The sequence below is a fragment of the Protobothrops mucrosquamatus genome, unplaced genomic scaffold (assembly GCF_001527695.2).
Source record: "Protobothrops mucrosquamatus isolate PMUCROS unplaced genomic scaffold, P.Mucros_1.0 scaffold508, whole genome shotgun sequence".
Classification (NCBI taxonomy): domain Eukaryota; kingdom Metazoa; phylum Chordata; class Lepidosauria; order Squamata; family Viperidae; genus Protobothrops; species Protobothrops mucrosquamatus.
In genome coordinates, this window is record NW_015386823.1 from 280,934 (window position 1) to 292,854 (window position 11,921).

The 11,921-nt window shown below is 37.6% G+C and overlaps 1 protein-coding gene across 2 annotated transcripts in view; it reads right to left on the reverse strand.

The window, feature by feature from the left end:
• PSPC1 (paraspeckle component 1) overlaps window positions 1–6,575 on the reverse strand; it is a 53,011-nt gene extending 46,436 nt beyond the window's left edge. For both annotated transcript variants that reach the window (XR_001548896.1, XM_015816830.1), the window contains exons 1-2: window positions 6,088–6,575; window positions 2,462–2,763 (exon numbers count right to left, since the gene is read on the reverse strand). Coding sequence is in view for 1 of the 2 variants with exons in the window: in XM_015816830.1 (XP_015672316.1) it covers window positions 2,462–2,763; window positions 6,088–6,462 (677 nt within the window). In the remaining variant the exon portion in view is untranslated. The remainder of the gene's footprint in view (window positions 1–2,461; window positions 2,764–6,087) is intronic.
• Window positions 6,576–11,921: the final 5,346 nt, after the last annotated feature.

An 11,921-nucleotide genomic window follows, 5' to 3' on the forward strand; every position in this document is an offset into this window, starting at 1 on the left:
CATTCTTGTCAACAAAAGATGGGTCCAAAGTGATAAGATTAATTCCACTCTTCTGATCAGAAAGGATCCTGACATTTGAAATCTAGTGAAATAAACCAAAGCTCTTCAGTTCTCCGACTTCAACTGAGAAATTAACTTTTTTCCATAGAAAAGCTGCACAGATAAACACAGATAAGCAAAAACTTGCTGTTATGTGGTAAGGAAATTTTTTTAAAAACCTATACAGAATATAGAAAATTAGTTTGACTTGCTGATTTCCTAATCATTTTCTTACTATTCAAAAGTACATTTTTAACTTAGCTGATCAAACCCAGACTGCTGCCCTATGAATATCTACATATGGAAACCTATTGCCAGTGCTTTGAAGGTTACTGATTTAACAAAGAAACTATGTCAGCCAATTGTTGTTCTGTGACCCACTTACTTATGGAAGATTGAGTTATGGGAGACAAATATCACCCTTCTAAAATTCTAAAATGTTTGTGCACATTAAACTTGTATCAAATATATTCCATGGGATGACTGGGATATAGCAAAAAACCTGCTTGTTCATCTCCTACCCCTTGTGAAATCTGAAAATGCCCTTGACCATAATAAGGAAGAGGTAAAACCATAGAACCACTATTTCCTCCTTCATTGAGAGGGCTCCTAGGTTCCCTAGTTCTACTTGAGACCACAAATGTTAGAAAGATCATCTTTCAAATGAAGCAGCTTTCAAGAATTTGCCTAATATGTTCAAAGTATGTGATAGTTAAGTGCTGGTCACATGAAGGCATAGTGTGTGATTGAGAGAAACAGCACACTAGTGCTGAGGAAATACCACTTATAACTACAATTGAGCTCAGAATTTGGTCTATACTAATATTCCCAAAAAAGTGACCTCTCTGCATAGTGCTAGCTTTTAGACCATTAGCCAGATACATCCAAAGAAATCTAAGAGGTTCAGAATTACACTGCCACTGTTTGTCTTTTATCCTGCCCCAGCTCTTTTGGACATATCAAGTCATTTGTAGATTTTGATGGTTTGTAAGTGTCCGGAGGCCAAGAATTATCTCTACTGCAAAATCTGGCAGGCCAGATGCTTAGTATGTACGCACACATCAATGGATATGACAGTGGCTCCATGCTCAAGACAAACAGGAGGGAATTAAGATAATTGGTACTTTGATCATCTTTATCTTGTGGGTCACCTTGGTCAGAGATGGTAATGGACACAGGCGCCTTTAGAAAATTAATTTCCTCTATTCTCTCTTCTTGAAATCAGGAGAACTGACTCATCTTCCTGATATTTTTTGTTTTAAATAGGTTAACCAACTCCCACCTTCAGATATATATTTTTTGGAATACCTGGGGATGCATGATCCAATTCTTCTGCGATTGACTTTATTAACTCAGGCATTCTGCTTCAATTTTCAGCAATTCCTTTGTGTACTCCCCAAATTTATATTTATCAAAATGATTATGACACTTTGTATGAAGGGCTTTCATCTTATTCTGCCTTGGCTGTTGTTATATTCCTTTACAGGCATTCTTGACTTACAACAGTTCATTTAGTGACCATTCAAAGTTACAATGGCACTGAAAAAAGTGACTTATGACCGTTTTTCACACTTACAACCATTGCAGCATCCCCATGATCAAAATTCAGACACGTGGCAACTGACTCATATTTGACGGTTGCAGTGTCCCAGGGTCCTGTGATCAGCTTTTGCGACCTTCTGATAAAATCAATGGGGAAGCCAGATTCTAACAACCGTAGTACTAACTTAACAACTGCAGTGATTCACTTAACTGTGGAAAGAAAGGTTGTAAAATGGGGCAAAATTCACTTAACAAAATGTTTCACTTAGCAACAAAAATTTTGAGCTCAATTGTGGTCGTAAGTTGAGGACTACCTGTACTGTGATATTGTCAGTCTGAACATGTCAAATCTTTACATATCATACAAAAAATTTAGGTGGCCACTAAGAATCAATGGCAACACATAATCGATTAATCATTTACCAGATATGCTAATGCTTTCAATGCCAAGCAGCCATTCTCAAGTGTGGTTGATTGGGAGAGACTATCAACTCATCCTATGATGTCCCTCTTCCCATCTGGTTGGTATCTGTAGTTATTTGATCCTTGAGTAGCTTTCTGAGAGATATTTCCCTTACTGGTTAGCTGCAAGGACTTGGTAACCCTGCTAGAGACTCTTAGGCTTATGTATCTGGTTTTGAAATGGTAAGTGTTCTGGAGTAAAAACAGACTCACAGTACTGACAATGCTATCATTACTCCCTATAACCGTGTCAGTATCTACAGGAATCTTACCATATTCTGGACCCTGATCATTTGTTCCTGTGCTAGAAGAGTTCTTTCATCTATATTGATTTCTAGGAGGATCTGCCTTGAGGATGCTAGCAGTACATATTTTAAACACATAACATCACAATAAATGTGGAAAAGAGTAAACTTACGTTGTAAGCAAGAATGCACCATCACCACATCTTTCTAGAGCTTTACGCGCTGGAGGTTTCGCAGCAAATTCCACAAAACCTTTGCCTGTTGCTCTACCACGATCATCTACGACAACAACCGCTCTTTCCACAGGCCCAAATTGAGAGAAAGCTTGTTCCAAAAGCTCATTGGAAACAACTGGTGAAAGATTCTTAACTGTTAAAGCAGCTCCATGGGTGGCAAATCGAATTCGGAGTGGCCTGCTTTTTAAAATGGTTCCATCAAGTTCTGCTTTTGCTATTTCAGCCAAGGTCCTGGACTCCTTTTCAAAAAAATTACAAAATACATACGCAATTATATTATGTGTAGATATTACATATAATTAAGAATTTAACATTACATGTATTTTAGGCTTATTCAGAACCTATAAAGGTGTTTCAATATTTCCCTCTATTACTGCTTCCAGTGACAAGACAGATGGTCGTTTTTGCAGATTAAAAACTGCAGTGGCTGGTGGGAATCTTGCCAATAGTTGCACAGACAATTTCCAGATTCTCTATCAATTGCAGCAGCCTGACTACAAAAGCTAAAACAAGGAATTCAAAAACAATCTTTCCAGCTTTAAAGTAAATAAGGGACAAGTCTCATTATAGTCACTGAAGGAGTTTTAAATAAGCAATTATGCTTGAATAGGCATTCCTGTCTTCCTCACTGGTAATTAGCTTGATAAACCTCAAACCTATTGAATAAACTCAGACTAGAATTTATTAGATCCCTCTTATTAACTTTAAACTTTAAACATTTCTAGAAAGTAATAGTGAAGTTTTTAGTTTTAAAGGATTTAACCAGCTTTTCTGGTATCTCATCTAACCAGAAAAACACAACCCCCAAAAAAACTTACTTTACAGGTACAATCAGAGTTTATTTACATGGCCATTGAATACTAAATATTTTGAAATCTGCCTTCCAAGACAGTAAAATCAAAATAAATAAATAAGAGAATACAAATAATTTGCAAATGTAAACCTGTATTTCCCTAAACAGACAGGGAATCTTTGCTATATGCCTTGTATTGGAACTAAACCATAATTTAATTAATTCACTGACAAGCTAACTATGTCAGGGGTGTCAAACTCGCAACGTATCGCAACTTTGTTTTGCCATGATGCATCCCGGCAGTTTGACACCCCTTAACTAGGTATATTTTATCACATGCATCCCCCATATAGATTTAAATGTATTCATTGTTAGGGAAATCAATCTAGTCAGGACCAAGTAACCTGACTATAATATTATAGCATATACAATAGTGATCAAGGGACTTACTGGGGAAACATTAAGTTCACATTGAGCCATGAAGCTCACAAAACAGATGCATGATTTTTGTAAGCATAACATGTATAAAAACACATCTATGCCTCCCTAAGTGCTGGAAAAATAATAAAATAAGTGGACGACTGAGAAAATTAAAACACCAGATCATCTTGGTGTGTGTGTGTTTGTGTGTGTGTGTGTGTGTAATCTGTGGTTTCTACAAATTCACCCTTATTTGATGGCACTTAATCAATGAATCAAAATAAAATATATATTTCTATTCATGTTTCTTCCTCACAAAAAATTGAGCCAAAATGGAAAGGGGGGGAAGGAAGTCATCTGCTAAAACTCATTAATGTCCTTTTATATATATGTATACATATGCATATGTACATACATCCATACACATAGCTTAAATGAACATACTTTAACTTTCTATCTCAGTTCTCTATAAAAATTTAAATAAAAGGTACAAAGGAAAATAATCTGAGACTCAACAGATATTCCTTCTCAATAGAAGAGTAAAAGCAGAGAGTATATAACTTTTTTCATTGGCTTAATTAACACCTATCAAATTATAGCTAAGAACAAACTGTGATTCATAGCTGTCAAAATGACTATTTGTGTTCTGCCACAGGCTGGCCATAGTGGTAAGCCATATAGCATATTTGTGTTTTACCTTGAACTATGCCTTGGATAATTAAAGTTAAAGCTAGTATTAGTCATACTAGCATTTTATAACACAAAATGAGAATACAAAACAATTCTCACTTAAAAAAATTAGTATGCCCTCCAAAACTAATCAAGTCATCAACCAGATTTTTCTTAAAATGTACCTGAATTAGGATAAAAGCTCAGAAGATTATAAATTGAAGCACACAAAACAATTGTGTATTGTAATAAGTTTTCAGCAAAAACAAAACAAAAATTAGCATGCCCATAATCCAACTGGTCTGAAAGTCTATTTAAATAAGCCAGCTCCATTTTGAATTTAAATGGGTATAGGAAAACTATGGACCAATTTTCAGCCATACCCACTGCTCCAATTGCATTATCAGAACAACTTTATTCCTTACATAACCTGGAATATGTCCTAACTTTTCTAAGTTTCACTAAGACAATCCCTTCCACCATTCAGATCCAGATATTTCAGCAAATTTAAAAAGGTGGTCTTGATCTAGGAATTTATTAATCACATTTATATGGCTACCTATCTTACAAGTTATAGATGTTTAAAGATAATAAAGATACCTAAGCTATGATCAAACACTTCCACATTTCTGAGAGGCTCTTAAGGAGAAACTAAAGGAACATTTCCAAAATAAACCATCTTTAATAGGAAATCTAAATAGCAAAGTATTATAAACTAATGTCTTCTTAGAAAAGTATCAATCTTTAAAAATGTTAAGTAGATAAGACTGCAAGGGTTATGAGAGCCAGCTCTATTGATAATGCTATGCTTTACTTTCAATAAATGAAGCAATTGTAAAGAACATAGTTTTTTTTCAAACAGAATCCTCCCCATAAACAGTTTAATATTTATCAGTAGAAGCTAAAGATGGTTTGGTAAGTACTGTGACAGTCACTGTACTGTTCTATGTCATCTTCCTAAAGGATAATACACAAACTGGAAGAATACAATTTTTTTTCAAAAGAAAAAAAGATATAATTTCAGCTATCGACTTTTTTTCTGCATATTTTTGTTGCTGCATACCTCCCCAAAGATGGAGGAGAAAAAAGCTCCTGGAGATATGATGATGAAGGTAGAAACTGTTTTATTATTTTGTAAGAAAATATATCAGCATGCCCCTCTCTGCAATACTGCGTCGAGACAAATATAATTCAATTATTAGACAGCAACGGCGACCAACACGTGGACAAGAACTGAAGGAAAGCGCAAACAGCAGCAACACGTAGCCCCCCTTTTAGGAATAGTCGCCGCAATACCGAATTTCGGTAACGCTTTGACTTCATTTTACCACTCGGGAGAGTACTTTAAAGGAAACTTCATTTAAACTGGGCAAACCTTTAAACGTTTTCATAGCGGCGCACGTGTTGAAACTCGCGAGTTTCAACCTCGGCAAAAGAAAGGACAAAGCGATCCGGGAGGCCTGGCGCGCGCACGCCCGGCATCTGAAGCGGGAGGGGGCGCGTGTCCGCGGCGAGGAGGGGGGGCTCCAGGCTCCGCCGCTAGCGGCAAAATCCCCCCCCCTTCCAGGGAGGGGTCGGCATGTTTCATGAGGGACATGCAGTTATTTTCACGGGGAGGGGGAAAAAAAATCCCCTTCGTGCCCTTCACACAAGCGCAAGAATGGCGGGCGCAGCTTCTCACCAGGCGAATGAAGCCGAAACCACGGTCGCGGTTAATGAAGACCTCGCTGGGCTCCCCGTAGCGCTCAAAAAGGCGTTTGAAATCCTCTTCGGTGATGTCGGTGGGGAGGTTCCCGACGAAGAGGCGACACCTTTGCGTATAGCTCTTCTCGCCAGGCTTGAGGAAGCTCTTAATGTCGACGGTAAAGCCTCTGTTGTTTTCCTCCTCTTCCTTCTTCACCATCGCTCTAGCGGCGGCCAAAGCTTCGTTCTCGGACGGCTGCTCCAAACCCCGCAGTCCCTTCATAGGGCCGCCGCCCACCATGCTCATCGGAGGAGCCGACGCCGGAGAACTGTTTTCAATCCTCACTTGCTTGAGGTTCCTGTTGGCGGACATAGCTCGAGTTCTCTAACCGTACGGATCACAAATAAGACGGAAAGGAGGGAAAGAAAGCGCACGAAGAGCTCTCCGCTCTATCGCTGCTTTTTCCGATTGCTGTAAAGAAGGAGAAGGGGAGGGGGGGAAAAAAAGGAAAGTCCAAAATGGCGGCAAGATCACTACCCACTGACGACTAGTAACATCGCCCCGCCTCTCGCTTTCTTGGTGCGCATGTGCACAGGATTTGAAACGCTACCAGGCATCATATTCGAGTTAGAACCGGGGTGCGCCTGCGCAATACGCTTCCGATAGAGTGGCAGAAAGAGCCCGCCTCTTTACTTGAGGCTTGCTTAACCATGAATTGCTGGAAAACATCACCATTAGCCGAGTTCACAAAGCAAGAGTAGTGTAGTTTAGACAAACATAATAGATCAGAATAAAGCAAAATATATTAATGGGACCCTAGAAAATATGAGACCTTTCCTATCACTGCACAAGGTACATCTATTAATCCTGGTCATGTAAAAAACGACTTATATTTGATTTTATTTAGCTGTACTTTCAAGATATTATTCCAGGAGACAATGTGCTCAGATGTTATTTCCAGTTGTTTATAAAAAAAAACAAAGTCCCGTGAACTCTTTAAGAATAATTGTTAATTATTTCTAAGTATGGTCTAAGTATTTTATCAGAAGTATCAGATATGGTGAATTGTATTCCAGAGGAATGTGATGAATTATTCCAACATATACAATAAATGTATTACCGTAGTCTAACAAAATGGGGGATCTGGCTTCAGGCTATGCAGAACGTCCTCAATTTTAGGAGTATTGCAATAATTCTATATTATGTCTTCATCGAGCCAGCTTTAAAATGCTTTTCTTTTTTTCCTATATAATCTTGATTTTTTTTCAACAAATGTTTAAAATGCTCATAGTTGGAACTAGTTCTGTGCATATCTGGCTGCCAAGCTAAGTTTCATCGAGTCCTTCATGTTCTCTCAGCTTGATCATTGTTGAAGGAAAAGTCTTCATCATGGTTCAATCCAAGCTGGGAATAAACAACATGGCGACTGCTTTAGAAAGAAGGTTGCAGTTTATTTAAGAGGAGAGCCAGACAGAAAGATGGCTCTGGAAGAAAAGAAAAAGAGCACCTGTAGGGAGTGGGTTTTTATACCCTCTGGGGCTCTTGGGGTTGTTTCCTGTTCCTGTTTGATGCTTTGTATTTTCTGTGTCATGTACTTTGACCTGAGTCTGAGTGTGCCCCTTTGGCATCTGTGGATTAATCATATTATACCCTGTCCTAGAGTTTGGGTGGGGTATGTAGATTTTAGGTGTTTTTGTCTTCCTAAGCTTCTAGGTGGGGGCCTCCAACCTTCCTGAATGGATTACAGTATTTACATCTGCATTTCTATAGAACTGGTTTCTGCTTGGGGGAGGGCGACTTGGGGCTATTAAGAAAAAAACTGGTCATGCTTTTCTGCCTCTTTAAGATCCTTTGAGGAAATATAATATTCTGCCCTTTTAATATTTCCTTCTCTGAGGTGGGGCTGACTTCCCACATTATGTATTTGCAGATATTTCATTATCTCACATCTTTAGCTTTGTTCTGTTTATATGTACAATAACTTGTATTGTCTGCAGGTGTGTTGTTTTCTCAGTAGTTCCTTGATTGAGCTGTTGTTTAATGCTTAATGGTTTGTTTGAGTTAGTATTTGTTTACTGTTCGGTGTTAATCCCTGCTTACCTGGGTGTTAAATGTTGGTGAGCTAGATATGGGCAGTGGGCACAAAACTTCAAGGCTAAGAATGATTACAAATTAAAATATGTGCCATTAAAATACCTTTTGTGGCAAGGAGTATGAAGAAGATTAGATTAGCTACATAGGAGGGCTATTCATGAGACCTGCATGTGCTAGTACAGTAGTGATTCTGCACTTCCACATTCCACATTCACTATCAATCAGAATAGAGCTGGAAGGGACGTTGGAGGTCTTCTAGTCCAGCCTCCTGCTCAAGCAGGAGACCCTATATCAGTGGTGGTGAACCTATGGCACGGGTGCCAGAGGCGGCACTTGGAGCCCTCTCTGTGGGCACACGTGCGGTTGTCCCAGCCTTGCCTCACCCGTGACCCCTTCCTCACCAGCAGCCCCCCTGGAGGAGAGTCGCCCCCGAGCGTGGCCCACGCGGACAGTGCAGCCAAGGACATGGCAGCCAGACAGAGTAGACAAGACTCTGCCCTCACGCCCCATTGTGCACAGTTGATGCTGCGGGGCGTGGGCAGAGGGCGTGGCCACCATGGCGCTGCTGGGCGATCTGCATCGGGCCCTGGAGGCGGTGAGTGGCCCTGCAGGCAGGTGGGATGGGACGGAGCAGGGGTGGGGAAGGGGGTGGGGCGGGGGCGGGGCCAGTTTTTGGGCACTCTGTCTCTAAAAGGTTCGCCATCACTGCCCTATATCATGTCAGACAAGTGGCTGTCCAGTCTCTTCTTTAAAAATTTGAGTGATAAAGCACCCACAACATCTGAAGGAAAACTGATTTGCAAAACTGGATTAATAGCTACAAACTGTGCAGAAAAATGGTAATAAAAATTTTACCATTTGAATACTAAAATTCAGAAGAACTGTAATATCGAATGGAATCTACATATATTGTGCTAAGGAGAACTGATCTCTCACAAGCAGCCCAAAAGATTAAAGTACAAATAGAAAATATTTTTTGAATTTATATGCCATCACAATCAGCAACTTATAAGGAATATAACAAAATATCTACATACAATAGCAACATAAACAACAATGAACAGAAACAATAATAAAAAATGATTAAAATGGAGCAATAAATAAACCATGAAAGTGCTCTCAGGAATAATTTGGTTTTTAATAACTTCCTAAAGTCTTGTAATCAAAAAGGCAAGTCTGCTGTCCCGTTGGGGATTACTGATGGAGATCATTCCAGAGAAACAGTGCTGCCAGAGAGAAACAATTGATTAGTCCTGGTTCACTTCATCTCCTAGAAATATAGGATTAACTAACTGGTGTTCTAATGAAATCTAGTATTTTTGGCTTATATTTTGGGAAGTCTGCAGCCATTTACTGTAGATATTCAGGTGCCAATCATTAAAGATTAACACCAACATTCTAAATTGCACTCAGAAACCCATTAGTGCCATCAATTATCATATGCTCTCAATATCAGGAGCATATAAGAACAAGGCTTCTGTGTGACAGTATCTAAAATGGGAATTAACTGGGCAGAAAATTAGCTTTCCCTAGACTTTTAGTACCTAAGAAATTTATATTGGAACAGATTCTTGATCAGAAACTGTTAAGAATGGTGGCTATTGTGGAATGGGTTATGTAAAATGACTAGTAGTAAATATTTAATTTTGATTATTTTATTTCTATAAATTATTTCATAATTTATTTCTTTGCCATGCAAACTTTTAAAGATTTATTCCAATAAGAACACTTTATAATATTTGTAACATATATTATACCAATGCGCTTCCTATCAATGGTGGTGTTTAAATACTATGGAAACAGAATGCTAGATGAAATCATCTTCATCCATATCCAACATAGTTCTCCTTTTGTTCCTCTAAAAAATTCAGAATGGAATAGATATTGATGGCAACTCTGTTGAAATTTTGAAGACTAACCCAAGAACATAAACTTGAACCTAACTAGCTATGTCTTGTTTTATCCACTCTGTCAAGAGAAAAATGGTGATTTCACTATCAGATAAGTAATTCTCTACATAGTCCTAGTTATATTGTCTTCTTGAATGTTTTTAATTATTACCAGATGCAGAATCTCTCTTGCATGTCTTGCATGTTACTGAGTTCCTTCAAAGAAATAGAAGTTTCATTTCACAATTCAATGAAGCTTGTAAAAGATTTTTTAAAGTAGTCCCACACAGACTACGTTACAAGTAGTTTTTTTTTACTATAATTGGTTACTATACCAATTTTATCTTATATAGAAATGATCTGTTCATATTTCTACATGCATTGCGGATTGCATTGCCTTTAATGAAGCAAAAGTAATTGCATTTTTTTTCTTTCTATATTAGTTTCCAAAACATTTTGTTCACCAATGCATCTGTATACCAAGAATTATCTTTCTTTTTCTTATATTATTTTGGGAAATAGCTGACTTAAATTTTCTTGCCTTTGTATTTCTCATATTATAATAATATTGCATATATTTCTGAGAATTGATTTATTCAGGTTGAATAATTTTTTAAAAAAGAAAAATAGAGCATTTTTTGCCCTCTAGTGGACTTGTCTTATTAAATATGAAGCATATTTTCTCTGCTCCAAGTTTAGGATTTGTAACAGATGGAAGGTTCATATTACTATGTCAGTTTTATTTGAAATTTCAGTCAGATTTTCATTTTGAGAAGATTAACACATTTTGCCATGTGTTCCTTTTTATATTCTATCAATGGTAGCAGCTATGGCCTAGATTACTGAGTCTGCAAACTTTAAAATATACTTCAAATTAAATGATGTGCGAAATTCTTTGTTTTTGAACTGGAACCGGACACTTAAATGGATGTACATAGTCCTTGACTTAACAACAGTTCATTTAGTGACCACTCAAAGTTACAAAGGCACTGAAAAAAGTGACTTATGTCCGTTTTTCTCACTTAAGACAGCTGCAGCATCCTCATCAAAATTCAAATACTTGGCAATTAACTCATATTTATGACAGTTGCAGTGTCCCAGGGTCACATGATCCCCTTTTGCGATCTTCTTACAAGCAAAGTCAATGGGGAAGCCAGATTCATTTAACAATGTGTTATTAACTTAACTGTGGCAAATTAACTGTGGCAAGGTTGTAAAATGGAGCAAAATTACTTAACTCTCTCGCTTAGCAACAGAAATGTGGGCTCAATTGTGGTTGTAAGTTGAGGACTACCTGTACTACATTTTGTGAATGTTAATGATAGTCTTCTGAAACAGCAGATATGCAGAAAAAACAATAACATAATTATAATTCAATGTAAATGTTCATTTATAAGAAACAAATAAAGCACAGTAAATTCTTGTTATTTGCAATAGTTCTTTGAAATAGTTGCAAATACTGAACCACTGCAGAAGTAGGTTTTCTGCCAGCCTCTGGTCACAACATTTTCATCAACTGATCAATACATAATCTTATTTTATGTGTCTTTTAAGGATACCTTATATAATGTGTGTATGTGTGTTTCTTACAAATAAAGTGCTAAAATAATTGAACAAAGATTAAGCATTTAAATTTTTATTTTAGAAAACTCTTACTTTTCATGGTCATTTTTAACTAATGAGACCACTAAGAGAAGGCAGATGTGCGCAGAATGGCAACTCAAAATTTTCATCATTCAGCACGTCTATGAAAAATGGAAACATGTTGTGAGTATTGATTTGGGGATTACAAATAAATTATAACAAATAGGCAAATTCACAAATATAAATTCCACAAATAACAACGAT